This window comes from Macrotis lagotis, chromosome X (assembly GCF_037893015.1).
Source record: "Macrotis lagotis isolate mMagLag1 chromosome X, bilby.v1.9.chrom.fasta, whole genome shotgun sequence".
Classification (NCBI taxonomy): Eukaryota; Metazoa; Chordata; class Mammalia; order Peramelemorphia; family Peramelidae; genus Macrotis; species Macrotis lagotis.
The window spans coordinates 92,638,812-92,664,669 of NC_133666.1; the positions used below are offsets into that span (position 1 = coordinate 92,638,812).

General features: G+C 43.5%; 1 protein-coding gene and 1 pseudogene across 1 annotated transcript; one reads left to right on the forward strand and one right to left on the reverse strand.

The window, feature by feature from the left end:
- Positions 1-25,094, forward strand: LOC141498763 (protein regulator of cytokinesis 1-like; annotated as a pseudogene).
- On the reverse strand, positions 878-1,071 carry LOC141500444 (large ribosomal subunit protein eL39). Its single transcript, XM_074203611.1, has one exon. It carries the CDS (start codon positions 1,069-1,071, stop codon positions 916-918), a length of 156 nt encoding a protein of 51 aa, XP_074059712.1. The 3' UTR covers positions 878-915.
- Positions 25,095-25,858: the final 764 nt, after the last annotated feature.

Genomic DNA, 25,858 nt, shown 5'->3' on the forward strand with positions numbered 1-25,858 from the left:
CAGAGCCTCCAGAGGATGGAGGTTGTGAAGAAGTACATAAAGTTATGTAGCTTTGTTTTTATTTGTTCTTCTTTTTTATTTTTGTAGAAGCCCTTTATTAGCAAAATTGCATCTTCAGAAAATTATGAAGCCATTCACCTGGACCAGGTCTAGTTCCTAACAAAAAAGTTGGGCTTTCCCAAACACACAAATAACCGACAACTTTTAAGAAAGTTGCCAACACTTAATTTACCACCTCCCAACAAGGAACAAAGACGGCTTATTGCATGAAATAAGCAGGGGGTCAAACAGGCTACTTCTCTGACTGTGAGTTAGAGAAATGCACACAGTCAGCTGCGCATAATCTGGCTGAGACAGCTCCGGGTTAGCAGCACTGGAGGCTTCTGCTGAAGGCTTGCAAATCTTAGATCCCCACAACAACCCTATGAGGTAGGTGCTCTCTTCTAACTCCTTAGAACACAAAACAAAACGTAGAGAGGTTATTGTGAAGGCTTGTTTGAGGCAGGGCTTGAGCTTGGTTTTTCTTGACAGGAATAACTTGTTGCGGGATGATCTCTGCCTCTTAAGCATAACCTCAAACAGACAAATGCCACACAGAGATGGAGAGAACAGTAATTTAAACTATATCACAATACACAGTTTACTGAACGAATGGATGCAAGAGATGAAGACATTCAAGGGCAAGACAAGTCGAATACTTTGCTGGGGGTTTTCTTTGACATCTGCACTTTGGCAGACAGGTTTCCAAAATGGGAGGGGCAGCAGTAGTAATTACTTCTTATTGGGGGCAATGAGGCGATTTAAGTGATAGATGGCTGGATGGCTGGATGAATGAATGGGTGGATGTATGGGTGCAATGGTAGGGAGGGGTAGGTGGTCTTGGTGTAGAATGTCTTTCATTTCCCTGGCCATTCTTTATAACCCGAGCTTGGTCCTTCTCCAGTGTCTCCTCTTTGAGTTGTACCTGATCTTATTGCCAGTTTTCATCCGAATCCACTGGGGAATGGGACGATTCTGCTTCTGTTTCTTGGCCAGGAACCTCTTGATTCTAAATGTTTTATGAGAGGACATGATGAGATGACAGCCGAGCTTCCACCACAATGGCTGGACGGGCGAAAAAGGCTATTTGTTGTTCTTGTTGGTTATTTGTTGTCCTCTCATAAATGGTTGGGTGAACCTATTGTAGGGGACCTGCCAGCTCCCCTAATCCTTCTTTGGGTGACTCTTTTGCTCTAGGATCTATTGCACCTGATGATGGCAGAAGAAGAGAGTCTAAAGCAGAGGCTCTTAAAAAGGATCAGCTTTTGTCGAAAAGAGCTTGATACCCTGTGTGGGGAATTGAGCCGGGAAGCCTTTGAAGTAAGTTTTCTGAGCTTGTTCTGGAGAGCTGTTTGTCAGAAGTTGAGCCTCAGCTCTGAGAAGTGGCCACAGCTTGTAGAATGAGGGACAAAACAGTAATGGTCTGGGTGGGAGGAGTGTTAGACCATCTAGGAACCTGCCCATGGGACCCCTGCCAATAAACAGTTCACCCAGTACCCCTTCAAGCCAACAAAAAGACTACTAGTTCCCCTTGAGAAGCTCCCATTGGACTGAGTGGATATAGCTGAATGATAAAACCAGTTCTATGATAGAATCTTTGACTTTAGCCAAGTTGACCCTCATCCAGCAGACTAAACTGTGTGTTCCTCAAAATCTTGCTTGATTTTGAGGAAAGTCATTGGGGACCTTACACCTCTTTTGATGCAGGAGAAAGAAGAGAGCACCATCTTACAGCTGGAAAAGGATTTGTGCACTCAGGTTGAAGTCATGCTCAAGAAGAAGAAGGAGATAATGCAAGAATTGAAGCTGCTTCAAGAACGAGACCAAGACTTTTGTGAGTTTCTTTGTATGACACCCTATAGCATTGATGCTACTTGTGTCCCCAGCTTGGAGCAGCTGGACCAGTTCAGGCAGTACCTGAAGGCCCTGGCTGAAACGAAGGTACCACACCCTCCCCCCCCCCCCATCTGGCTGGGCAGCTCACCTGTGCACAGCCTCATTACTGCTTTACTTTTTCCTAGGCAAGCAGACAGGAGGAATTTATCAGCACAAAGAGGCAAATCATTCTCTGTATGGAAGAAGTAGACCACACCCCCGACACCAGCTTTGAGAGAGATGTGGTGTGTGAAGAGGAAGATGCATTCTGCCTGTCACTGGAGAACATTAGCTGCGCTCCAAACACTACTCTGACAGGTAAATAAGCTCCTTTGTGGATTGTATTTGGTTTCCCCCCATCCCAGTCAAATCTTCCACGATTTACTATACCTGAAAACAAGTAAAATAACAAAATTTTAATGTGTACATTATGCTAGGTTTTTTTGTCTGTTAAGAAAAGTCATGTTTGTTATTGGTTACATTATTGCCAATATTATTCAAGATTTTTATCTGACTTTTGTTGCCATTTAAAGTTACCTTGATTTACATAGCTGTTGCAATTACCTAGCTGTGCTATCAGGAGAGAGAAGGAGAATTTTGGTTCTTTTCTCCTCTGAATTATTTCATCTATGTCTCTAGAATTCTTTGGATTATTCGCTTTTGTTAGTCCCCTGTATTCATAATCAAAATGCATTAAGTTATTTCTCAATGGGTACACAGTTTGTTTCAATTTTTTCCCTACACAAGTAGCTAGGAATATTTTGGGGCAGGTGATAGTTCTTTTCTTATTGTGATTAATCTCTGAGAGACACACACCCAATAGAGTCCTACTGCAAAGGCCAGAACAATTTTATGACATTGCTCTTTGATTCCAAATTGCTTTCTGTAATGATTGGACCAATTTACAGCTTTAGTGATTCAGCAGTAAGTCTATTTTTCCTCATTGCCATCAACATTACATCTTTCCATTTTTACTAATTTTATGGGTGGGAGATGGTATATTGGCATTGTTCATTTACATCAAGTTGCTTTCAAATTGAGTATATAACATAAGTGCTGGAGGAGTTTATGGTCATTGGCTTTGAAACTTTTGTTTTTAGAATTAGGATTCTGAGCTCTGACTTGGGAAGTTCTTGATAAACTTGTACACTTCAGAAAATTCCCTTTTTTGATGTTTTTGTTTAAGGTTGCTAAGAAAATATGTAGGCAGTGGAAGAAGGAAAAGTTAAACAAAAGTAAACAAAACTATCAGTAACGTTTATATTCCAGTTTTCCAAAAATTGACTAAAACGTAAATATACAAATATGGAATTGAAAGTTGGAGTTCAAGAGGTGGAGCGAAGCTTGTGAAGTAAAGTTTGAGCTCTCCCCCCATATCCCCCCCCAATACCTTTAAATAATGACTCTAAAAATATTCTAAAGCAACAGAGCCCATAAAAAAGACAAGTGAAACAATTTTCCAAACCCAAGACAACAATGAGGTCTGCAAGAAATGCTGTTGCAGCCAGGTGAGAGAGTGGCACAGGCCTTGCCAGCCTGACAGGGCTCTGTCAGAGCAGGAGCAGCCTTGGGATGATTGAATTGGGCAGCAGTGACCTCTTAATCTAGAACACAGATCCAGATACAATTTAGAAGGTCAGCAGGAAAGAACTGTCTCGCCTGCGACCAGTGCAGACGGGCATTAGCAAATCCAGAGCAGGCTTTGAGAGCCACTGAATCATCTGAGGCCAAAGCTGCTTCCCAAGCTCTTAGCCCATAGAAAGTGAGGGGTTTAAACAACTGGTCAGAAGGAGATTATGGGAGAGGGAGTCCTCTTTGCTAGCTTTGAGGCAAAGGACTCTATTGCTTTGCCCATTCTCAGATCTTGGCTGTGGTCCTTGGGTGGCAATCCCAAGGTGGGGATGGGGGGAGCAATAGCAAACTTTTGACTAAGGGGAGTGGGGACCCTCCTTGCACTTAGAGTAGAACAGAGTGCTTGTGGTCACTCACAGCCCAGAGCATTGGCCAGGAAAGAAGTTAGCACCTCTCCTTAGATCCTACCACCTTGGAAGATCTGAGAACTTACAGATCCCTAGAAATGTTTCTGAAAACAGTGGCACAAAACTCCCTGAAGCTTGGGGCAATGGGCCTTCCACCCTGGAGACAGAGCCCTACTTTAACTTAAAGTCAAGTAATAGGCTGGAAAAATTAGCAAACAGAAAAAAAATCTGACCATAAAAAATTACTATGGTGACAAGATCAAAAGATAACAAAGTCAAAGCTCCTATAACTAAAGCCTCCAAGAAAAATATGAATTGGTGTCAGGCTGTGGAATAGTTCAAAAAAGATTTTAAGAGAAGTAGAGTAAAAATTGGGAAGAGAAAATGAGTGATGTCAAGAAAATAATGAAAGGTGAGTGAACAGCTTAGTAATTATTAAAGAAAATAACATCTCAAAAAAGATTCTGTAGTTTTTTTTTTCATTCACTATGTATAGTGTAATCCCTAATAGGTCTCCTAGGGTTATCCTAGCTCTCTGAACTGCTGAGAGGAAGGATCTGCATCTATCAAGGTTTATCAGCTCACAATGTTGTTAATGTTCTCTTGGATCTGCTCCCTTCACTCAATATCAGTTGGTGAATTCTTTCCATACTTCTCTAGAGTCTGACTACTTATAGAACAATAGCACTCCATAACATTCATGTACAGTTATTTGTTCACTCATTTCCCAATTGATGGGTATCCCCTCAATTTCCAATTCTTTGCCACTACAAAAAGAGCTGCTATAAGTATTTTTGGATCATGTAGGCCTTTTCCCATTTTTCATAATTTCTTCTGGATGTTGGCCTAATATTGGTATTGCTCAGTCGAAGGATATGATCATGATCAGTTTTATTGCTCTTTGGGCCTAGTTCCATATTGCTCTCCAGAAGGATTGGATTAGTTCCCAACTCCACCAACAGTGTATTAATGCCCCATTCTTTCCACAACTTCTGCAACATTGATCATTTTCCCTTTTTTGTCATTTTAGCCAATCTCTTAGGTGTGAGGTGGTATATCTCATGTTTTAATTTGCATTTTTCCAGTCAATAATGATTTGAAGCATTTTTTCATATGATTATATATAGCTTTCATTCCTTTGATGTAAAACTACCTGTTCATATCTATGATTATTTATCAAGTGGGGAACAACTTTGTAACCTTATAAATTTGATTCAATTCTCTATTTTAGAAACGAGATCTTTATCAGAGACACTGATTTTCTTCTAATCTTGAAATCATTGGTTTTATTAGTGCAAAAATTTTTTAATTAATATAGGAAAAATCATCCATTTTGCAATTTATAACATACTCTTATTTCTTGTACTCATAAATTTCTCCCCCTTCCATAGATCTGATAGAGTATTTCTTGATTTGTTAATTGGTCTATGGTATTTCCCTTTATATATAAATCCTGTACCACTTTTGACCTTATTTTGGTAAAGCATTATGAGATGGGGTCTATGCCTTATTTTTACCATATTATTTTCAGTTTTCCCAACAAATTTTGTCAATGGTGAGTTCTTGTCCCAGAAGCTAATGATCTTGGATCTGTCAAACAGTAGATCATTGTTTCTTTTGTGCACCTTTAACTTTCAAAAAAATAACTTGGGACTATATGACTCAATCAGCTTAATAAGATGTATTTGAAAGTTGAAATACAATATTATAAGTTGTTTTTCTTTGGGAAGGTGTAAGACTTAGGTGGCTTTGCTTTGTATCATTTTTTACTTTTTCCTGCTTTAGTTGGAAATGCAGAAAGCTCAGAATGAAACCCTGTGTGAGGGCCTGCGATCTCGAATCAGAGAACTCTGGGACCGGTTACAGATACCCCCTGTGGAGAGAGAAGCACTGCCCATGTTCATGACCAGGTCAAAGGCTAATATAAGGAAATCGGTAAGGGGGAGTTAGACACCTCTTAAAAATGATGTGCTGAGGGTGACATAGTGGGGCTGAGCTATTTTCTCAGAAAATAGTGGTCATTCCAAGTGTTGGTGTGGGTGTACGCATGAGTATGCTGTGGATTTTCAAAATCACATTTAACTTTCATAGATTTTGAATCCTCATCCCAGAATATAAAACTCCATTACTGTTAAAGCTATTTTAGACACGTCTGTAATTCCTTAATAGCATGTGCAAGATGTAGGGAATATCCTTCACACCTTCATCGTGGAAATTCCCACCGTGCATTCTGGCTCTCCTCCCTGGGTGTGGTGTGGCTGCTGCCCTCTGCTCAATGCGCTGCTGCTGTTCAGGCAGGACCTTGGGTGTATAGGAAGGCAAAGGATGCTTAGAGATGGCAACACAGTGCTGCCAGACGCTGGAGGTGCTGGGTGCATTGCCGGATGCTGGGAGGCAATGGGCTCTTGGTGAGTGGAGGAGGGGTCCCCTTGTGCTCCAAATTAAGGTGAGCATTTTCTGGTATTTCTTCCTTTTGCAGCTGCAATCAGAAGTGGATCGATTGGAGGAGCTAAGGATGCAGAACATGAAAAAAGTGGTTGAAGCAGTCTGCGTGGAACTGGCTCTCTATTGGGAAAAAGTGCTTCTATAGCCAGGAGTAGAGAAAAGCCTTTGCTCCCTAATTGATGGTTGCTATGGGGCACATAATTTTGTAGATAAGCATGAGAAACTTGGATGCTCAGTATTTTTACAGTATTTTTAAAAAATACCCTTTACAAAGCATTAATCTTTTTTTAATTGCTGCTTTTTGACACTGCCTCTTCCAAAGAGTCATCCCATATGACAACTTTTTTTTTTTTTACAAAAGAGGAAAATAAAAAAATCTACAAAATTGTTCAATGCGTTCTTTTTTTTAGGGTTTTTTTTTGCAAGGCAAATGGAGTTAAGTGGCTTGCCCAAGGCCACCCAGCTAGGTAATTATTAAGTGTCTGTGGCCAGATTTGAACTCAGGTACTCCTAACTCCTAGCTCTATCCATTGTGCCAACCAGCCGCCCCTGTTCAATGCATTCAAAAAATATAATCTGACTCTATGCAGGGTTCCATACCTGTAAGACCAGTCCACCACCACTGCTACAGAAGAATGCAGGGAGGTGACAAAAGTATTTAAAAAAATATTTTGTTGGGGCATTGGAGTCAGGAGAACCCAAATGCAAATCCAGCTTCAGACATTTACTGGCTGTGGCCTTGGGCATAACACTTGACCTTGATTGCCTCCAAAAAAATTTCAAATTAATCAAAAATAACTTTTTATTTGATGTATTTTTGGCTTTTTTACAGTCTTTCCTTGTCAGAGAGCCAGCCTATGTAACAAATAACATTTTTGAAAGGGTTTCAAAAATATTCTTAAAGACAAAAGTAGATACAATTAGAGTTTAAGGTTTTCTTTTCTTTTTTCCTTTTTTTTAATTTAAGGCAGTGGGGTTTAGTGACTTGCCCAAGGCCCCACAGCTAGGTAATTGTTAAGTGTCTGAGGCCAGCTTTGAACTCAGGTACTCCTGACTCCAGGGCAGATGCTCTATCTACTGTGCCACCTAGCTGCCCCTACAATTAGAGTGTAAATATGACATAAGTAAGGCATATCCTGCTCTTAGTTTAGTAGGGAAGATGTAACATTATTTACAAATAATAAATATATACATTTGTGTGTGTGTTATGGTACAGAGTGCTTTGTGAGGTCTGAAATGTGATATTACTACTGTACAATATTATGTCTCTATTAGAGAGATCAAGAAAGATTTTCTTTAAAAAAAATGACAATTGATTGGACTTTTTTTCACTATTACAGTGAATTTCTGGGAATTTCTAAGCACAGGGAATGAGCCAGGATAGACACACAGGGAATGAGCTAGGGTACTAGTCCACTTTGTCTGGAACATAAAGTAGAAAGATGAGACTGGAATAGAGTGGTTGGTACCACATTGTAGAGAGCCTTTAAACACAGACCAAGGAGAACAAGCTCCTAAGAGGATGACAGGAGAAAGTTAAAGTGAAGGGTTTGGAGCAGAGTATTGATGGAATAACCAAATCTGGGTTGAAGAAGTTTGAAATGTTAGCAGTGTGAAGACTTGGCCATCTGTTTCTCATCCATCTTTGCAGTCACTTTAAGCAGCCACTTTTCCTTATATCCTACCTTCCATCATCTCTGCCTCTGCATCTGTGTGTCTTCATCCTCTTTCCTGTAAAGCTCAGAGCAGGTTCCACCTCTTCCCTAACATCTTCACTGGCTTTTTGAAATAGCTTCATGGCTATTTCTTTGTTTATACTTCCCTTTCTCCCATCCCCAGAATAACTTCAGAAACAAACAACTTGTTCCCAGAGTTCACACAGGACATTGGCACAGTTTGAGGGTTGGCAGAAGGGTGGAAAAGCAGGCAGGTCCTGAGTTATTTCATTCATTTGGGGGAGCTTCATGAACTAGAAAATTTTCCTTCTCCCCCTTGCAATATTTTTGCCACTTAGTCAGAATTGCCTGGATCATCATCCAGTTTATGTCTGAAGAAGGGCTTGTGAATCCAGGTCGTTTCCTTTGAATCTGGGTCTCTGTGCCTCTTATAGTAGGAGGTCGTGTTTCTTGCACATAGTAGGTGCTTGATAAACATTTGTTGAATTGTTGAACCTGTTTGGAAGCTGTTGTAGTTCAGATATTTTAAGTGAGGATTTGTACTAAGGAGATAGCAAGAGTGATGAATAGCGAGAAGAGATGACAGAGATGTGACAGGGTGCTCTCCAATAGGTTTTGCTAATTAGATAGGTGAGAACCTGTTAACCCTAATTCCAACATGAGATGAGGCAAATGGTAGTGTCATTAATAGAAAAGATGGACCCAAGTAAAGGAGCAGGTTTTGGAGGAGAAAGTAAGTTAAAGCTGAAGGTATATATGTCCTGTAGGCCACTGAAGAGAAGGTAGAGCTGAAAATAGGGAGTTAAGGTATGGAAGAGATTCCTGAAACTATCCATGTGAAGGGCAAGACCATAAAGGAAGGTACTTCTCTTCAGAGATTGAGGAGCTGGCAGCAGAGAATGAATATTTGGGGGGGGAGAAGAACCAAGAAAACAATTTAAAATGTCTGGTAAGCCCCTGAAGCTGAGAAGAGAGAGAATCGCAAAAGATTTGGTAAGCGCTGAGATGTCAAGGACCTTCATAAGAGGAGAGGTGGGAAGTGTACCCCGAGTGAGCAGATAAGGAAAGGCATAGAAGACTCTTTTAGGGTTTGGGAGGCCTTGGTGCATTTGTAGGGCAATACCAAAGAAATAGTGAAGGAGTGATTAAAGATGAATGAGAGACAAGGAATGATAAGAGCAAGACCTTAAAGAAAGATGTAGGAGTCATTGGCATCAAGGTTAAAGTTGGAAGGATTACCCATAACAAGGAGCAAGGCTATTGTCCTTCAAATGGAGGAAAGATGATGCAAAAATGCTGTTGAAGATTGTCAGATGTTCTGAATCTCCTTGGTGAAATGACCAAGTCATCATAGGAAAAGGAAAGGGGTGTGATTAGAGGCATGAAATGAGCATAGTTTCTGAGGAATGAAAAAGGAAATTGCACACATTTTCTAGTTTTAACAAATATTTTGTATTGATTACTTTTCCTTTTTTCACATTAATACATAGTTATTAAATAAAACATTTCCATAACAGTATGATAAGAAAGATGCTTCTGTATGAATCTTAAGATCTATGAACAATTTGCTATTTCTTTCAAACATAAACACAATTATGTAATTTTTTTCTATCTTCTCCCCTATCCTAGAAATTGACAAATATGTGTGTATGCATATAAAATTCTTTTTCTGCGGATAGAATCTGTCTTCATATGTTCTTTATAGTTAATTTGGGTTCATATAAGTAATTAAAATAACTTAGTCAAAGTTGTTCTTAAAATAATATTGCTCTTACTATATACAATGTGTTTTTCATTCTCTGTTCAGTTGCTCTTCGTTATTTCATATGCAACTTTCTCATTTTTCCAAGAACACTTATCTCATCATTCTTATAGCACAGTAGTATTTCATCATATACAACTTATTCAGTCATTCCCCAATTGATGCATATTCCTGCAATTTCCAGTTCTTTGCCAGAAAAGAGAGCTACTAAAAAGATTTTAAAACATAAAGATTATTGGTATTGCTGGGTCAGGGTATATATAGGCAGTTTATAATAACTCTTTGGGAAAAATTCCAAATCACTCTCCAAAACGATTGGATCAGTTAAAAATTCCATCATAATGAATTAGTGTCCCAATTTTTCCATGATCTCTCCAACATTTATTACTTTCCCATTCAATCATTTTAGCCAAGATGTAAAACAATATATTGAGGTGGTTTGAATTTTTTTTCTCTAAGGATTTAGAACATTTTTTCATATGAATATAAATTGTTTTCATTTCTGAGTTGCAAAATTGCCTGTTTAGATCTTTTGACCACTTATCAAATGGGAATGGCTTATATTCTAATAGATTTCAGTACTTTATGTATTTTTGTTGTGAGATCTTTATCTCATACTCTTGTGGCTTGCTTCCTTGGGTCCCACAGTGGTGACCTCCCTCCAGTAGGGGAGCTGAGAATAAGGAGTCAAGCCACTACTGCCTTATGCCTCCAGTTCAATTTTATTATTGCTTAGCTATTACATATATACTGTTAAGTCTTCAGGGGTAGAGCAAAGAAAAATGAGGTAGTTTGGGGGAAGTGCAAGAGGTGTGTACATGCAGCTTCTTGCATTACAAGATGGGGGGTACTTTAGGGAGATGATAAGGCACAGCTGTGTCTAGTGCCCTTGGTCAGTGGGACGGAATGTCTAGCTACCAAGGACTCTGGCTCACCTTATCTCTCAGGGCTGCAAGCCAACTCCTGAGACTGTCCAGGTGGCGGTTTATTTGGAGATGATTTGTGTCATGGCTGTTAGAATAGCCTGTGTACCCACATCTCCCCCCCCCCATTTTTCATTTAGGACCTGGAGGGCCTGGATAGTCATGACACAGCCGATGAGGGCTTTTACAGCTCCGCGCCGGTTAATCAAAGAACAGAGAAGGAGTAATAGACAAATAATAATGAGAACCCCAAGAATAATTTTGGTTTGGGAAGTCCAGCTAAAAAAATCATGCAAGAGCATGTCTACGGAAACACTATCTAGTCGTGGTCGGATGACCATGTCATTGAAGTCCAGGACCTTATATGCCACGTTGGGAAGCAGGGATTGCAAGTGGGAGTCCCAGTGGGAGGAAGGCTGCCTATTGAGAGTTTGAGCATGGGAAAGGTTTTTTACAAGGAATGGTGTCACACAAAAGGAGGTATATCTTCGATCACACATGGTCCTAATTTGCTGTTCCACAAAAGAGATTTGCTAATAAATGAGGGCTAGCTGTTGGTTTAGGTTAAGGATAGCTCCTCTCAGGAGATTACTAACCTCATTTTGCTGGTGAAAGATTCTAGCCATTTGTCTGACCATGTGCTCTATATCCTCCGGCCGTGGGGTGGTGGCAAGGGTGGTGGCTGCAGAAGCTATAAATGTAATAAGTGATGTTATGAGCAGGGCAAGTAGACCAATGGCTTGGGATTCCCTGTGATAGATTGTAACTTGCTGACTCCACCCATCAGTGGTCACAGGTATCCATAGATACCTGAGTGTATGGACCAGGACATGTGTGTCAGCATCAGGCAGGGTGCAGGAGGTAAGATAGCAAGAATTATTACTGGAGCAGTTCAGGATATCAGAGTGGTCAGGGGTCAGATTGGTAGCTACCCAGAAAAATGGGGGTGTGAGACAGACCTGACTGTGTAAAATATACTTATTTTTCTGGCTGTATTTTAGGTTCAACCAGTGCTAGCTTGGACCGCCTAGGGTCCATTTTCCCCCAAGTTCCATTATACCAGACAAGCCCTCTCATGAAAAAAGAGGTCTAATGTCTGTGCAGGCTGAAGGGCAGCACAGAGGGGCCTGAGACAGGGCGGTGTATTTTGTATATGAGGGGGTCTATATCTGAATGGGGGTGCCCCACCCTCATCTAAATCAGAATAGATACTGAGCTGGGAATGGATGCAGAAGGCAAAGGGGCCCATGGGGCCCGGGGGATCTGTGGAGACCAGAACCGGGGGGAATGTCCAATGTTAGGGAGAAAAGGGCAGGGAGGAGAGTGTGGAATTTGGGGTGGTCTAGTATTCTCAGGTCCATAGTACAATATTCTAAAATCCTTGGGCCAGCACACACCAGTATCATTGTATCCCCATAGACTTCCAGATAGGAATCTTATGTCAGAAGAGTCAAAGGCAAAAAAGTCCCCTTGAAATGAGCGGGTGAGCGGGACCCATTATGGGTGTGCAAAGGACCAGTTAAAGGTGAAACCAACAGAATTGGAAATGTTAAGAGTCCCGGGAAATGGTGTGGCTGCTTGTTCTTCTTGTGAGAGTGTGGGGAGACCCACAGTTCCACCACTGGCAAAGAGCACAGGGAAGAGAGATGCATCATAACCTACAGGTGAAAAGAAATGGGGGGGGGGAATAAGTGCCCATCAGGGGGTGGCCTGTACTTTGGGGGGTATTCAGCATGAACAACATAGTAATGAGGAATTGGTGAAGATACAAGTGTCCTCTGGGTTTAACGTTCATTGCTCTTTTTGCCAAGGTGAGCTGGTGCTGGAGCACTGTGGGAGGTTGGGGAAATTGCCTCCTCCCCCTCGGTCCTCTGCATCTTGGGTCTCATCTACTGTTGTTCTGCAACATTCTCTGCATCTCTGGTGAGGGCTGCGATGTGGGGCGTCATCTCGAGAGGCAAGCCGGATCAAAGGCTTGGGAATCCACAGCAGGTCAGTGCAATCTGTGGGAAAAACACAAGCAAACCCTCTCCCTTTTGTTAGAGTAGGGTCAGGTCCCCTCCATTTGTTAGAAATAGGATCCTTCCAGTGAACCATGGGCAAAGGCGTGGCCAGGAAAAGGGCCCCCCAGTGTTTAAAGGTGGGGGAAAACCCTTCAGAATCAAAAGTCAGGAAGTTCATAGTAAAGAGGGTCCCGTGCAGGGCAATTGTTGGGCCACACCAGGTGTGGGCATCACTGTCTTTTTGTTTTAGGAGAGTGTTTTTAACATGCCGTGAATCCGTTCAAGAACTGCCTGGCCTTGTGGGTTGTGAGGGATTCCCGTGACATGTTTAATTCTCCACTGGGAACAAAATGTGGCAAAGGGGGAAGAGGTAAAGCAGGGGCCATTATCTATTTTTATAGTGTGAGGGACCGCTAGGGTGCAGAAGGCGGCCATCAAAGCAGTGACAACTGCTCTGGAAGTTTTAGAAGTCATGTCTTCAGGAAAAAGAAAGTGAGAAAAAGTGTCAATACAAGTAAATATGTATTTGTGCCAGCCAAAAGGCACAAAATGAGTGACATCAGCCTGCCACAAAGAGGTGGGTCTGAGCCCGTGAGGGTTGACTCCTGTCCTAGTGAGTGGGCTGAGGGGTAAAAAGGGTGCACACTTACTGCACTGTCGAGAGAGGTGTTTGCATGCTTCAATGGTTAAATCAGGGTAAAGACAGTGTAGGGATGCTGGGGAGAAATGAAACCTGCGGTGGAGCTCCTTTGCCTGCTGTAGAGGGTCAGAGGGGGCAGTTAACAAGATAAGACTGTCCAGGAGACATTTGCCTGCAGACAAGGGGCCTGGCAGCCAGGTATGTAAGCGGATGTGGGAAAGGAACCATGGTGCTGCTCTGCTGTGTAGAAGTGACTGGCAGTAATGCATCAGAGTGGAGATAAGGTTGGCCTATTCTGGGGGCAGGGATGCAAAGGGGAGGCTAGAAAGCGTCTGCACAGCGTAAGCACTGTCACTGAAAATATTGATGGGATCAGAGGGGAACCAGGCAAGGACCAAGGCTAGGGCCTGCAGTTCTCCCCAGTGCACCAACTGGCTGTGAGCGCTCTTAGGAGTGAACAAAACAGAGCAATTTTTGTAGATGACATAGCTTGGGTGCTTTCTGTTTGCATCTGTAAAGACTACATAAGCCTATGCAATGGGTTGAGAGGAGGGAAATGAGAAGGGGAGTGTGCTGATGGGGAGTGCTGAAATCCCCTTGAGACGGGCAGGTGGGTAATGGTTACCAACAGAGCCTTCAAAGCCCAGGAGTGCCAAGGCAAGATTAGGGGAGTCAGAAAAGCAGTGACGGATATGGTGAAGGGGTATGGGGAGGACAAGTTCGTCAGGGTCGGTTGAAATGAACTTTGGCAGCCTTCCGACCCTTTAGGATGAGATGAGCCAAGGACAACACCAGTGAGGCTATACTGGGAAGGGAGGACCGTGATAGGTGTACCCAAAGCAGGGGTGCACTCTGCCAGAGGAGGGCAACGTGTGGAAAGACAATCAGGGAGAAGGGTTTGTGAGGGTCCCTATGGGAGATGGTAGCTAGGCGTAAAGCCGAGTTAACTTTGTCAATGGCTGCCACGACATCGCTGATTAGCACAAGGGGGCTAAAGGGATCAGGGGAGCCTCTAAGGCAGTTAAAAAGAGGCTGCAAATCTTTAGTGGAGACAGGCGGGGAGGGGCAAAGCCAGTAAATGTTCCCACAAATCTCCTGGAGGGAAGTAAGAGTGAGGGTCTTTGGAATGGTAATGACTGGCTGGCCTAAGAGGGCTGAGGAAGAATGCACCATAAAGCCCAGGTAGGTAAATGGGGGGAGGTGCCTCTGAATCTTATTCGGAGCTATTTTCAGGCCAAAATTAGAAAGGCTCTCTATAACCCAGGTGTCTATGGTCTTAAGGGTAGCCGGAGAGGGGTGGGAAAATAATATATCATCCATGTAGTGGATGCAGGTTAGATGTGGGTAGGCACGGATGGGTTTGAGGGCTGCAGCAAAGTAAGTCTGACAAAGGATGGGGCTATTTGCCATGCCCTGAAGCAGAACCACCCAATGAAAGCGGTCATTTGAAGATTCATAGTATCTACCAGGAATGGAAAAAGCAAAGCAGGGAGCATCCTGAGGATGCAGGGTAATGCTGTAAAAGCAGTCTTTAATGTCTCTTACAAAAATGGTTTGGTTTTTGGGTATAGCCAATGGGTGAGGGAGACCTGGCTGTAATGGGCCCGTGGGTATGAGCCGGCTGTTGGGTCCCCGGAGGTCATGTAAGAGACAGTATTTTCCAGGTGTCTCTTTTGGAATAACAAAAATCGGGGAGTTCCAGGGACTGGTGGAATGAACAATGTGTCCCAAGGAAAGCTGCTCCGAGACAAGGAAGCGAAGAGTAGTCAATTTAATAGTAGATAAAGGCCACTGATCTGTCCATAAAAGGGTCTCAACCTTCCATTGCATTGGGGTAGGCAAGGGGCAAGGAGGGAAGGACGGCAGGGGCAGAGCAGTGGCCTCTAGAATTGGGGGTGACCGGTAGAGACATCAGTGGATATGTGGAGACCCATCTGTTTCTAGAGGTCCCTTCCCCAAAGGACATGGGGAGCACCTGGTACCAGGAGGGGTCGGATGGATCCTAAATGACCTTCCCAGTCCTCCCATCGGAGTTCTCTGGATAGCATGCGAGTGGATGTTTCCCCACAGACCCCCATGATGGTGGGTCCTTTTTCAGTGGGCCATTCACTGGGGGCCTGATTGGCAGGGATAATGGTGGTGTCAGCTCCTGTGTCAATGACCCCAGTCCAGCCTGACCCAGCCAATTTTAGGGACATTCTGGGCTGCCCAAGTTGAATGGGTGCTGTCCAGAGGATGTCCTTCCCTCTTAGGTGCAGGGCTGAGGGTTGCCCCACATCCCGTTTCCCGAGGGGGAAGGAGGAGGGAGAGCGAGATCCAAACGACAGTCTTTAGCCCAATGAAGGCCTTTCTTACATTTGAGGCAGGGTGTCCGTGGCTTCCTTGTCTGTGAGGGCTGGGGCCCATGGCTGGGGGCAGCACCAGGGAATTGGCGCTGCCGATTAGCACATTCTCCTGCTAGGTGGCCAGTTCCCCCATATGCATAACATTTCCTGTCTTGGTTCCCTGTCTTTGCACTCTGAACTTGTATCTGCAAGGTCTCTAGGGCTTGGGTTAGGGCAGAGGCTTGATGGGTCATAGACCCCACATCCAGGCAGGCTAAAACCCAATCTTCTAAGTGAGTGGATTTAGAAAGATCAATCAGCCTCCAGCATTCCTGGGAGCAGCCTTCCTTAATGAGTTCTTTAGTAAGGGCATTGGCTGCTCCTGTATGAGTGACTTTAAATTCAACAGCCTCTTGAACCAGAGCAAGGAAATCAGAAAAGGGCTCTGTCCGTCCTTGGATGAGTTTGCACAAGGGCTCTTTAGAGGGGCCTGATCGTGGTGTGCGACTCCAGGCCCATAGTGCACAGAGCCTGACCTGATCAAAGTCCTTGGGGTGGGGGGGCTGGGACTGGATGTTCGTAGTACTAAAGGTCCCTTCCCCTGCCAGCATGTTAAAGGTTAGCTGGACACCAGTGCAACTATTGCGCTCGGCCTGTTCACATTCATCATAAAAGGCTGCATTCCACATGAGAAAGTCCCCAGGGGTTAAAAGGGTCCACATGAGTTGTTTATAGTCCCCTGGGCAATTAAGGTCAATGCTCCAAGTGTCTAACATGCTTTGCAAGTAGGGGCTATTAAGGCCTTCTTCCCTGGTGACCTTCCTTATTCTTTCCAGGACCTTAGCATCTGTGGGATAGCACCTTAAGTGTCTTTGTGGGGTAGGGTTAATGTTAACTGGGAAAGCCTGAGCAAAAGGTCCTGGCTTGGGGGAAAATGCACCCCAGCAGGAATCTCTCATCTGGCTGGCTTCTGTGAAGTCATTTGTAGGTGGTGAGGGGGCAGGGGAAGCATCTTGAAGTTTCAGGCCCCAGGGATTATCATCCATGGGCTTGTCAGGGATTTTACTGTGTGTCCAGGGTGGCTCTGGGGGACAGTGTTGGGGGAGTTGGATCCAGTCATCTCCCCGAGGCAACTCAGGGTAGAGACGAGGAGGCTTTGGGGGGGGTTTGTCTGTCAGAGCATCTGGGGAGGGCTTAGGAGGAGGGGGGCAAGTGGATTTCTCATCAGTTTGAGTGCCCTAATCTCGGACCTCAGTGAGGTGGCACGGGCTCTCTGCTCCGGCCTTTTCTGCATCTAAAGCTGCCTGTAAGTTATCTTGAGGCTTTTTCTCTCTCCCTGAAAGGCAGGCATGTATTGCAGTGACAATAGGATAGAAGGGCAGCGGGGGAGAAAAGTCACCACGAACATCAGCTCTGCAAGCAAGTGTCAAAACACGCCCCCAAACATCAGGATCCAGGATGTGACCAGCTTCAATCCAGGGGGCCAAAGCAAAAACCACCTGGAGCGTTATCTTACATTCTTTTTCAGTGCATTTCAGGGGACAGGAACTTAGGAGTTGCTTAAGAACCCGTACTTGCGTATCTTGGGAAGAAGGGGGAAGATTTTCCCATTAGGATAAGGTACTACAAGGGGCTCTAATAGCCGTGGGGCCACTGGGGCAGTGGGGGCCATCGAGAGACAGGCCCAAATGGGGCACTTACCTTGGCCAGCAAGGAGGAGTTCGAGTCTGAAGAGCCCTTCAGTGGGGGATCCCGGGTTTCGGCACCATTTGTTGTGGCTTGCTTCCTTGGGGCCCACAGTGGTGACCTCCCTCCAGGAGGGGAGCTGAGAATAAGGAGTCAAGCCACTGCTCCCAAGGACTCCGGCTCACCTTATCTCTCAGGGCAGCAAGCCAGCTCCTGAGACTGTCCAGGTGGCGGTTTACTTGGAGATGATTTGTCTCATGGCTTTTAGAATAGCCTGTGTACCCACATCAAACCATCTGCTTTCCTCCTCATATTGGCTATATTTATTTGTACAAATTTTTTTTTATCTTTTTAAACTTAAATACAAAGTAAGAAAAGTTGTCATGCAAGCAAAACAAGAGATGATCCAAAGTATAAACAATGAATTTACATTTCAAGAACGCCTATCTAATACTACAATACTGGTTCAAAACTGTCCATCTTTTCTTTCCTTCCTTGTTTTCTTTTGTTCTCCACTGGACACTGTTTCCTGAACCCCCCCCCCCCCCGCCAGATCTGCTTATCATGATTACAATTAAGGTTAGATATGCACACACACATACATGCATTTATGTGTGTGTGTATTATATATATATATATATATATGTAATCTATAATCTTATGCATATATACCCTTATACATTTATAGACAAATGTAAAGACTGTACTATGTTTATTTCCACTTATTCTCAGTTTCTCTGAAGTTCGATAGCATCCTTCGTAAGTTAAAATATTTTCACATTTTTCTAAATCTACCAGCATAGCAATGTTTCTAATTATTTTAAAGTCTAAAACAATGATTGATATTGCTGACATATAGTATAGTTTTCCTATTTTTCTCTTTTGAGTAACTCTGGTTAGCCTTTTATGTTTCTAAGCTATAATAATTACTATTTCCCTTTTTTAACATAATTTTACACTTGATCTATATCTCTGATTTTTATAACATTTCTTGAAAGCAACAACCTCACTCCTGCTTTACTTCTTCTTGGTACCTTGCCCTCCTATTCCTTAATTGACCACCGTTCCAAGAATTCCTTCTCTAATTCAGTACCTTCCCTTATCTCCTCTTATTTCTTTCTGAATTTAAAAAGTCTCTTATAACCTTCTAGATTTTATATAGATGTGTGTGTATGTGTTTATAGTTACCTCTTTAATCCCAATGAGAGTAGGTTTCTAAAACTACCAACACTACTTCCCTATCTATTTACTCCTTATCAATTCTTTTTTCCACCTCTTTTGTAATAGAAATTTTTTTCTTTTCCCACATCATTATACTTTTTAGAGTTTCATCCTACTCGGCTTTACCCCTGTCTTAACTTCGAACTAACTAATTACTAATAATAACTTGGACATATGGCTTACATTTCCAATATAAAGAGTAGATTTGTCTTTATTGAGTGCCATGGCATTAATTTTTTATTGTCTACCTAATCTTTGTTTCGTATCCTTTATTTTCTATGAAGTATATATAGGTCTTTTTGCAATAAAAAATTCTGAAAGTCTGGCTGTTCATTTTGTTGTTGTTTATGATTATTCTTAACTTTGCTAGGTATGATAGGCTGCAACTCCATTTCTTTTGCTCTATAACACATAGTATTCGAAGACTAATGGTCTTTTTTGGGGGGAACGGGTTTGCAAGGCAGTGGGATTAAGTTACTTACCCAAGATCACACAGCTAGGTGATTATTAAGTTTCTGAGGGTGGATTTGAAAACTCAGGTCCTTCTGCCTCCAGAGCTATGATCTATCCAACTGTGCCACCTAGCTGCCCCCTGCTAATGGTCTTTTAATGTAGCCATTGATAGATCTTGAAATTCTAATTGTGACTCCACCATATGTGAATTTTTTTTTCTTGTTACTCTGAATATTTTATCCTTAAACTGGAGGTTTTAGAATGTAACTATGACATTCCTGTTAGTTTTCCTCCTAGGATCCCTCATATGAATGATGGGTGAATTTTTTTCTATTTCTACTTTTTTTGTTATAAATCAGGACAATTTTCTTTAATTAATTACTGTATTATTGTAACAATATTCCTTTCTTGAGCATAGTTTTCAGGTAGTTCAATTATTTTCGATTTCTCTTCTTGATCTTGCTTTTCTTTTGAGATGTTTCACATTTTCTTCTTTCTTTATTCTTTATATTTTGTTTTATCATTTCTTGGTCTCATAACTTGCCCAATTATAATTTTCAAGGAATCCTTATCTAAGCCTTGGGGGCTCTCCTATTTTGTCAACTGTCTGTTAGACAATTTAAAGTGCATATTCCAGATGCCTCTCCATCTAAACATATCCATTCCCATCATCCTCCTTATTTTTGTCAAAAGCTTCCTCTTCTCCTGGGTGTGTCATCTCGACACATTACCCTTGAATTCTCTCAGTCTTGCAGACCCCTTTCTTCCTCATTCATTCCACTCTGTCTCCTAGCTCTGGGGTTTTTGTATTTGACTCTCCTTGAGACATAGCTCAAGCTTCCTTCCAGATGATGTGTCCAGATCCTTCCCAGCTGCTGGGCCTCTCTCCCTCCCTCAAGTTCTGTTTGAGTTTATTCTGTTGATGCTCATTGCTCCAGGGCTCTTTCATCTGATGCAAATATAGATTGACATTATTTGTAGTACATAGGGACACATAGCCTGAGCACCCATAGTAAGCCCTTAGTAAATGCTTATTGATGAATTAAAAGTGAGGAATGGAAGCCATTGAATTCTTTTAGATTGTTTTAGTAGATGGAGGCCAGATGCCAGCGAGTCAAGGAAGAAATAGGCTTTATTTATTATGGGATGAATGGAAAGGCATAAATTGTTTTCAGAAATGGTGACTTTATTGTAATCCTATTGAAATGGTAAAGAGAATGATGGCACTTGGTTACTTTGACCTTTTTCCCAATGGCAGAGGATTATACAGAGACCCTTCTCCAACTCCATGATGTCGAACTTGTGTGATTGAAACATTACTACGAGGTCCACAAAGAACTGTTTGAAGGTGTTCAGAAGTGGGAAGAGAGCTGGAAGCTTTTCTTAGAGTTTAAGGTCATTTTTCAGATGAAGGGAGATTGAGCTTCCTACAAACTGAGTCTCCCCACTCCTGGGGGCCTGCTGGGCTTCCGAACCAGCCTGGCTAAGGGATCTGCCAGAATGGGGAATACTTTACATTTCTTTTCTTACAGATAACTTTAGTATGGGGAAAGAGCCTCATTGGCCCTTCTTTTCTGTCTTCTGAAGAGTATGGTTTGGAAGGATCAAAGAGCTTTTGAGAAATGACTTCTTGCTGTGCTGGCTAGTAACTGACCCCAGCTTCTAACAGAAGTCTTTTGTCCTCAGAGAAAAGCTTCAGACCCAAGCTGGTTTACAGACAGAGGTGGAAATCTCCTGAAGGAAGAAAAGCAAAGAGCCAAGCTCCCAAAAAACTCTCCCTAAGGTATGTAGGCTTCTTGGGTCTTCAGCGAAAATCGTGGAGTAGATTCTTCCTGCCAGAAAACTGGCCACTGGACTCTCTTTGTCCAAGAATTAACTCACTTCATGCAAATGCCCTACCTAGGGAGAGCTGGTAGAATGCGAATTTTTTTGTTTTAAATAATTGGATTCATTAATAAATCTTAACTGAACCATGTCCAACCTAATGGAAAACTTGTTTAGCTTTATTCCTCTGGAATTAACTGGTTGCAAGCCCACAAAGTTTGCCTAATAACCCTTCCTTCACCAGAGACAGCCTGTTCTGTTGTTCCTGGGGCAGCGCCAACCCAGACCTTGGTTGCTTTACCAAGGCTGACTTGCATCACCATACACCTCCCAAATGGAGCCAGGGAGGAGACTGGGGGTCTTGTTGATCCAACCCTTCTTCCTCAGATGTAAATGAAGCGATGAGGGCTCTGGGTCCCTCAGGAAGGCAGGGCTGACACCCACTGCAATGTGGCTCTTGTACAGCCAGACTGCTCACTTGGGGTCTCCATTATGGGAGAGAGGCTGGAGAGCAATCCTGGGGTCTGTCTCTGTGGTCCCAGCTGGAAGAAGAGCTGAAGGCCCGGAATGAACTGTGCGAACAAGAGCAGTCAAAGACCTTTGTGGTGAGTGGGCAAAACTTCATGGAGTATGTGATGGTAGCAGTAGGAGCTGCATCATCTGGAGAAGGAGAATGCAAAACAGGAAAGAGTAAGTGAAGAAGGAGAAGGAGGGCAGTACTAGTGGTTATCCCTGGTCTGCCCTCTGTGATGCGAGATTTCTACTGACCTGTGGCCCATCTGTCCATCCCCTCCCCGTGCCTGCCCACCCCATGGGGTCAGTGGAGCTGACCACTTGTTTTGATGACTTTCATGCAGCAACTCAAGAAAACCAAGCAAAAAGAAACTGAGATGCTCTACGGCAGTACCTGCAGGACACCCAACAAGAGACGTGTCCTGGGCTCCAACATGCCGGGCAAAGTCCGCAAGGTAAGAGGAGACTGCTTTCTGTGAGGGTGGGGGTAGACTCCCTAAATTTCTTGAAAGGTGAATTGCTTTCCCAGATTTGATTCAGAATTGTTTTTCTTCACTTGGTCATAACTTGCAGTTGCTCTGTGCTAGCCGAACATTAGGCCTTGCAGAATCCCCAGGTGATTGAGCTATGGTCCTTCATTAGACCTCACCTGCTCCTCTGGAGAGAGGAGACTGATGTCCAGAAATGTTGGTGGGGGTTAATGCATTGCGGCCCTAGATGTGCCACTAACCAACCTCCCTGCTCTTGCCTTTCAGCTTAAGTCCACCGTAGTCTGCACCGCCACCCCCAATAGCACCAGGGGCTCTGCCTTCCCTGGGACTGTCTACCACTCCCCAGGGTCCCACCCTCCCCTTGCTGGAGGAAAGGTCAGTCACTGTTAATGCAGGAACCTATGCGACAGCCTAACTCCCTGATGTTCCAGTTGTCAAAATAGTGACTCCTACAATTGTTCACTTTGAATCAAGATGCTGATGGAGTGTAGCCAGACTGAACTGGACCCTTACTGTGGTGACCCCAGGAGGGTGGTGCCGTGCCTGGGTGATGAGGGTGATAAGGTTTTGGGGATGTTATCTCAGGGGATTCTGGGAGCAGAGCTTGTTCTGGGATGTTCCAAGGGTCCTTTCATTCCCAGCTTTGAGTCCTCAAGGGGAGAAGGATTGGGAAGGAGAGCTTGTCAGATATTTGTGGAATGCTCTGCAGAGCACATTCAGTAAGCACTCCCCATCTGAATAAATGACTCTCCAGAACATTCCTGCTCCAGGGGGCCTTGGGCTAAAGGAATACAAGTCTGGCAAAGTGGTTAGGCAACTCTCAGAGGACATCCAGTAAGTTATAGAAGGGCTGCAATCTGTATTAGTGGGAGAACCCACCAATGAAATCATAGATCCTCAAAATATTTTAGTATAAGATCACAATATCTAGAATATATGACAATCACCTTGAACTTTTTTGATGACTTTAGACATTGTAACATTAATAGTTTTTTCACTTAACTTCCTTTTTTTTCTTTCTTTTTACTTACTTTGGCCAGCCATCCAAGAGAACATTGAGTTGAGTGGCAGCATTCTGACTGGTGGGTGTCCCAACTCAGCCCCTCTCCAGGTTAACCTCGCCATTAATTCTGTAGCCAGCACTTATTCTGAGTTTGTGGTAAATTTCCTTTTCTAAAATCTACCAATCCCTGGGGAGCACACAGTCAGGGTGGAATGGGGAAATTCCCAGGGGGCACATAGGATATTAGACAAGGACAGGGTCAGCTTTGGGGGCTATGAAGCTATTCTTCCCTTGATGGGAAGTCCTGTACAAGAGGGAAGTTGACTGTTGATTGGACATCTAAATTGAATCCCTCTGAGACGAACTATTCCTTAGTTGCAGAAGGACATTCCCCTTAAACTCTATCATTCATGCATTGACCATCTTAGTATTCTCTTGGTGGAGTTCTTGTTAACTGTCTCAGTTCTTTATTCTGTAGAAGGACACTTTCCTCTCTGACTGCTCATCTGTTGGGTATCAGGTTTGTGTGTCCCTGCATGCCCCTTCTTCTCCAAACCCAACTAATCTCTACCAGCTTCATTACCTGCGAAAAGCTTTTGTACTAACCCATGGGCTCAGCCACATTTCCCAAAGAATCCTTTGGTAAGGGAAAAGGAAGGCATCCTGAATAGACTTTTAAACTTGGGAGTCTCAGGCTTCACATTATGAAAACTTGCCATAACTTCCCAGCTCCAGAACCCAGGCAGGTCTCTTGACAACTGGAATGCTTGGTGCACCTGCGCTGGTGTGAGCCCCCGCCGTAGAAGACAGCACTAACCAACTAGTCACCACTTGGGGAGTGAAGGGATGCAACCCTGACTGTGTGCTTCCAGAATGTCATTCCTTTGGTCCTGTGTGCTGGTTGTTTCATGGAGTATATGCCTCACTAACCCCTGTCACTCTAGACTGTTTCATTCCCGTTGACTCTAAGCCAGTTAACGCTCCTTTGCCTGCTTTCCCTATCTCCGCTGCATGAAGCTGCTTAGAGATTTTGAGGCAGTGAAGCGCCAAGATTCTTCAGCCTAGCTTGGCTGCTGGTCACAGTTCATCCTACTTCGAGAACCTGGTGTCTTGGTTTGATATTCACCTCCCTCTCTAATATCTAATGCTAGCCATTAACACCTTTAACAGTGAACCAGGCATGGAAAGCACCTTGCAAACATGCGAGTACTGCCTGGTTTCAGTTGTGATTTACTATCCTCATTCATTCGGCACCTTCTGTTCAGCTAAAAGTCTCCCAGGCCCCAGTGGAGACTAGAGGTTAAAGTCTGGGAAGCAGCATATGATGGGTCGATAGATGGCTCAGGCTGCCATGACCAGGGGGAAGAGCTCCTGCATGATGTCATGACAATGGCATCATGGAGGAGGGGGTGGCTTGGATGGTTTTTCCAGCACCATCATATTCCATTCTATAGTGGCTCCAGTTACAGAACAATGAGCATTGTGGCTGTGATGTGAAGGGTCACCCTCTGGTTCTCTCTGCCAGTCCAGGCCCGACTTCTCCATAGCCCTGGCCTTCTCTGGAAGGGGTCCCCGGGAGCCTCCCACACAGCTTGTCTTCCCAGCTCTAGCCCTGCTTCTTTCAATCTAACCTCCACTAACATCTTCCTGTAACTCACCCTTTCCCTATTTTCCCTTCTCATACCATGTGCTCCAGCATGAGATCAAATCATCTGCAGGTCACAGGACCTTCACCCCCAGGGATTGGTAGATCTGCCCAGGCTAGGGTCTACAGAGGGGGCAGGTCTGGCCGCTAGCTCTGGCTTCTCAGGTACTACTAGCTCTCTCGGCCCAGGGAGACTTGGGGGAGACATGCGGACACCCCAGCTAAGTCATGTCCTTGGGATTGATGACTACAATCTGACCCATGTCCAAATTAAGGCAACATCACTGCTCTCTGCTTGTTATCATGAGAAGCTTGATTGTCTCCTGCTGTTGGGACTTCCCAGAGCTGCTGTGCTGGGAGGGGAAAAGAGGAGCCCCTCATTGAGCTGAACCCCCAACCCCCAGTCTCCCCCACCTTGGCCTCGCTGACTTATTTTCTCTTCCAACAGTGAGAACTTTCAAAGGCTTCCAGATCTGATGTCCCTTCTCCAATCCTCAATTCTACCAACATCCAGTCCTGAGAAGATCCCCAGCATACTCCCCACTGTGGTTTCCCCTGTGCCAACACTGGACAGAAAGACATTGGGGTGGCTTCTGTATATATATTTATATGTAAGTCTACATGTTTTTATTATCATTTATTTCAGACTTATTCTCATTTAAGGAATGTTTAAACCAATGCCTGGATCCAAAGCTCAGGGACTGATAAAAGTTTACAGCAACAGTGCATAAGCCTTTTATAGGTCCAGTTGGTTCTAGGGACTTGTTTTAATCAGTAATTCTTCCTCATTGACTCTAAATAAAGTAGTAAACCTAGTTTAATTGTAAATAGCTCAAAGTCTAAATTTGAATGTTTCAAAAGACCTATAATTTTACCCTGGACTTGGCTAACTTAAATCCGTTTAAGGGTGTCATTTTTATTCCTTTTTAGAGGAAAAGAAGATGGCTGGTTGAATCCCTCCTTTGTATAGGTTCTACCTTTTCACAGTGTAACTTTAGGTCCTAGACTAATGATTAAAATGTTTTAATTTTGTGGATTAACCCATTATTTTAGCTTTGTTTTTTCCCCTCAAAGGAATATCCCCTTCAATACCACATTAGGACAGTCTACTAAAAGTACAGTACATAATCTGCTTCTTTATTTGCAACTGTAATATAGTGTATGTGTAAGGAAAACACAAACTACAGTCAAAGAACTGACTAGGAAGATTAGGCTGAATCCCTGGAAGGAAGAGAACTTGTCCTTGTCCCTCCCTTTCCTCCCCCTCCCACTTCTTTCCTCTATTTATGTTGTCTTTAGTTATGTTGATTAAGTCTCTTTCCTTTTAGTAAAAATATGGAATTCTTTTATTTTTCT

Excerpts from the sequence above, each read along its gene's own strand:
- LOC141500444 (XM_074203611.1), bottom strand. The coding sequence starts at position 1,071 with ATGTCCTCTCATAAAACATTTAGAATCAAGAGGTTCCTGGCCAAGAAA.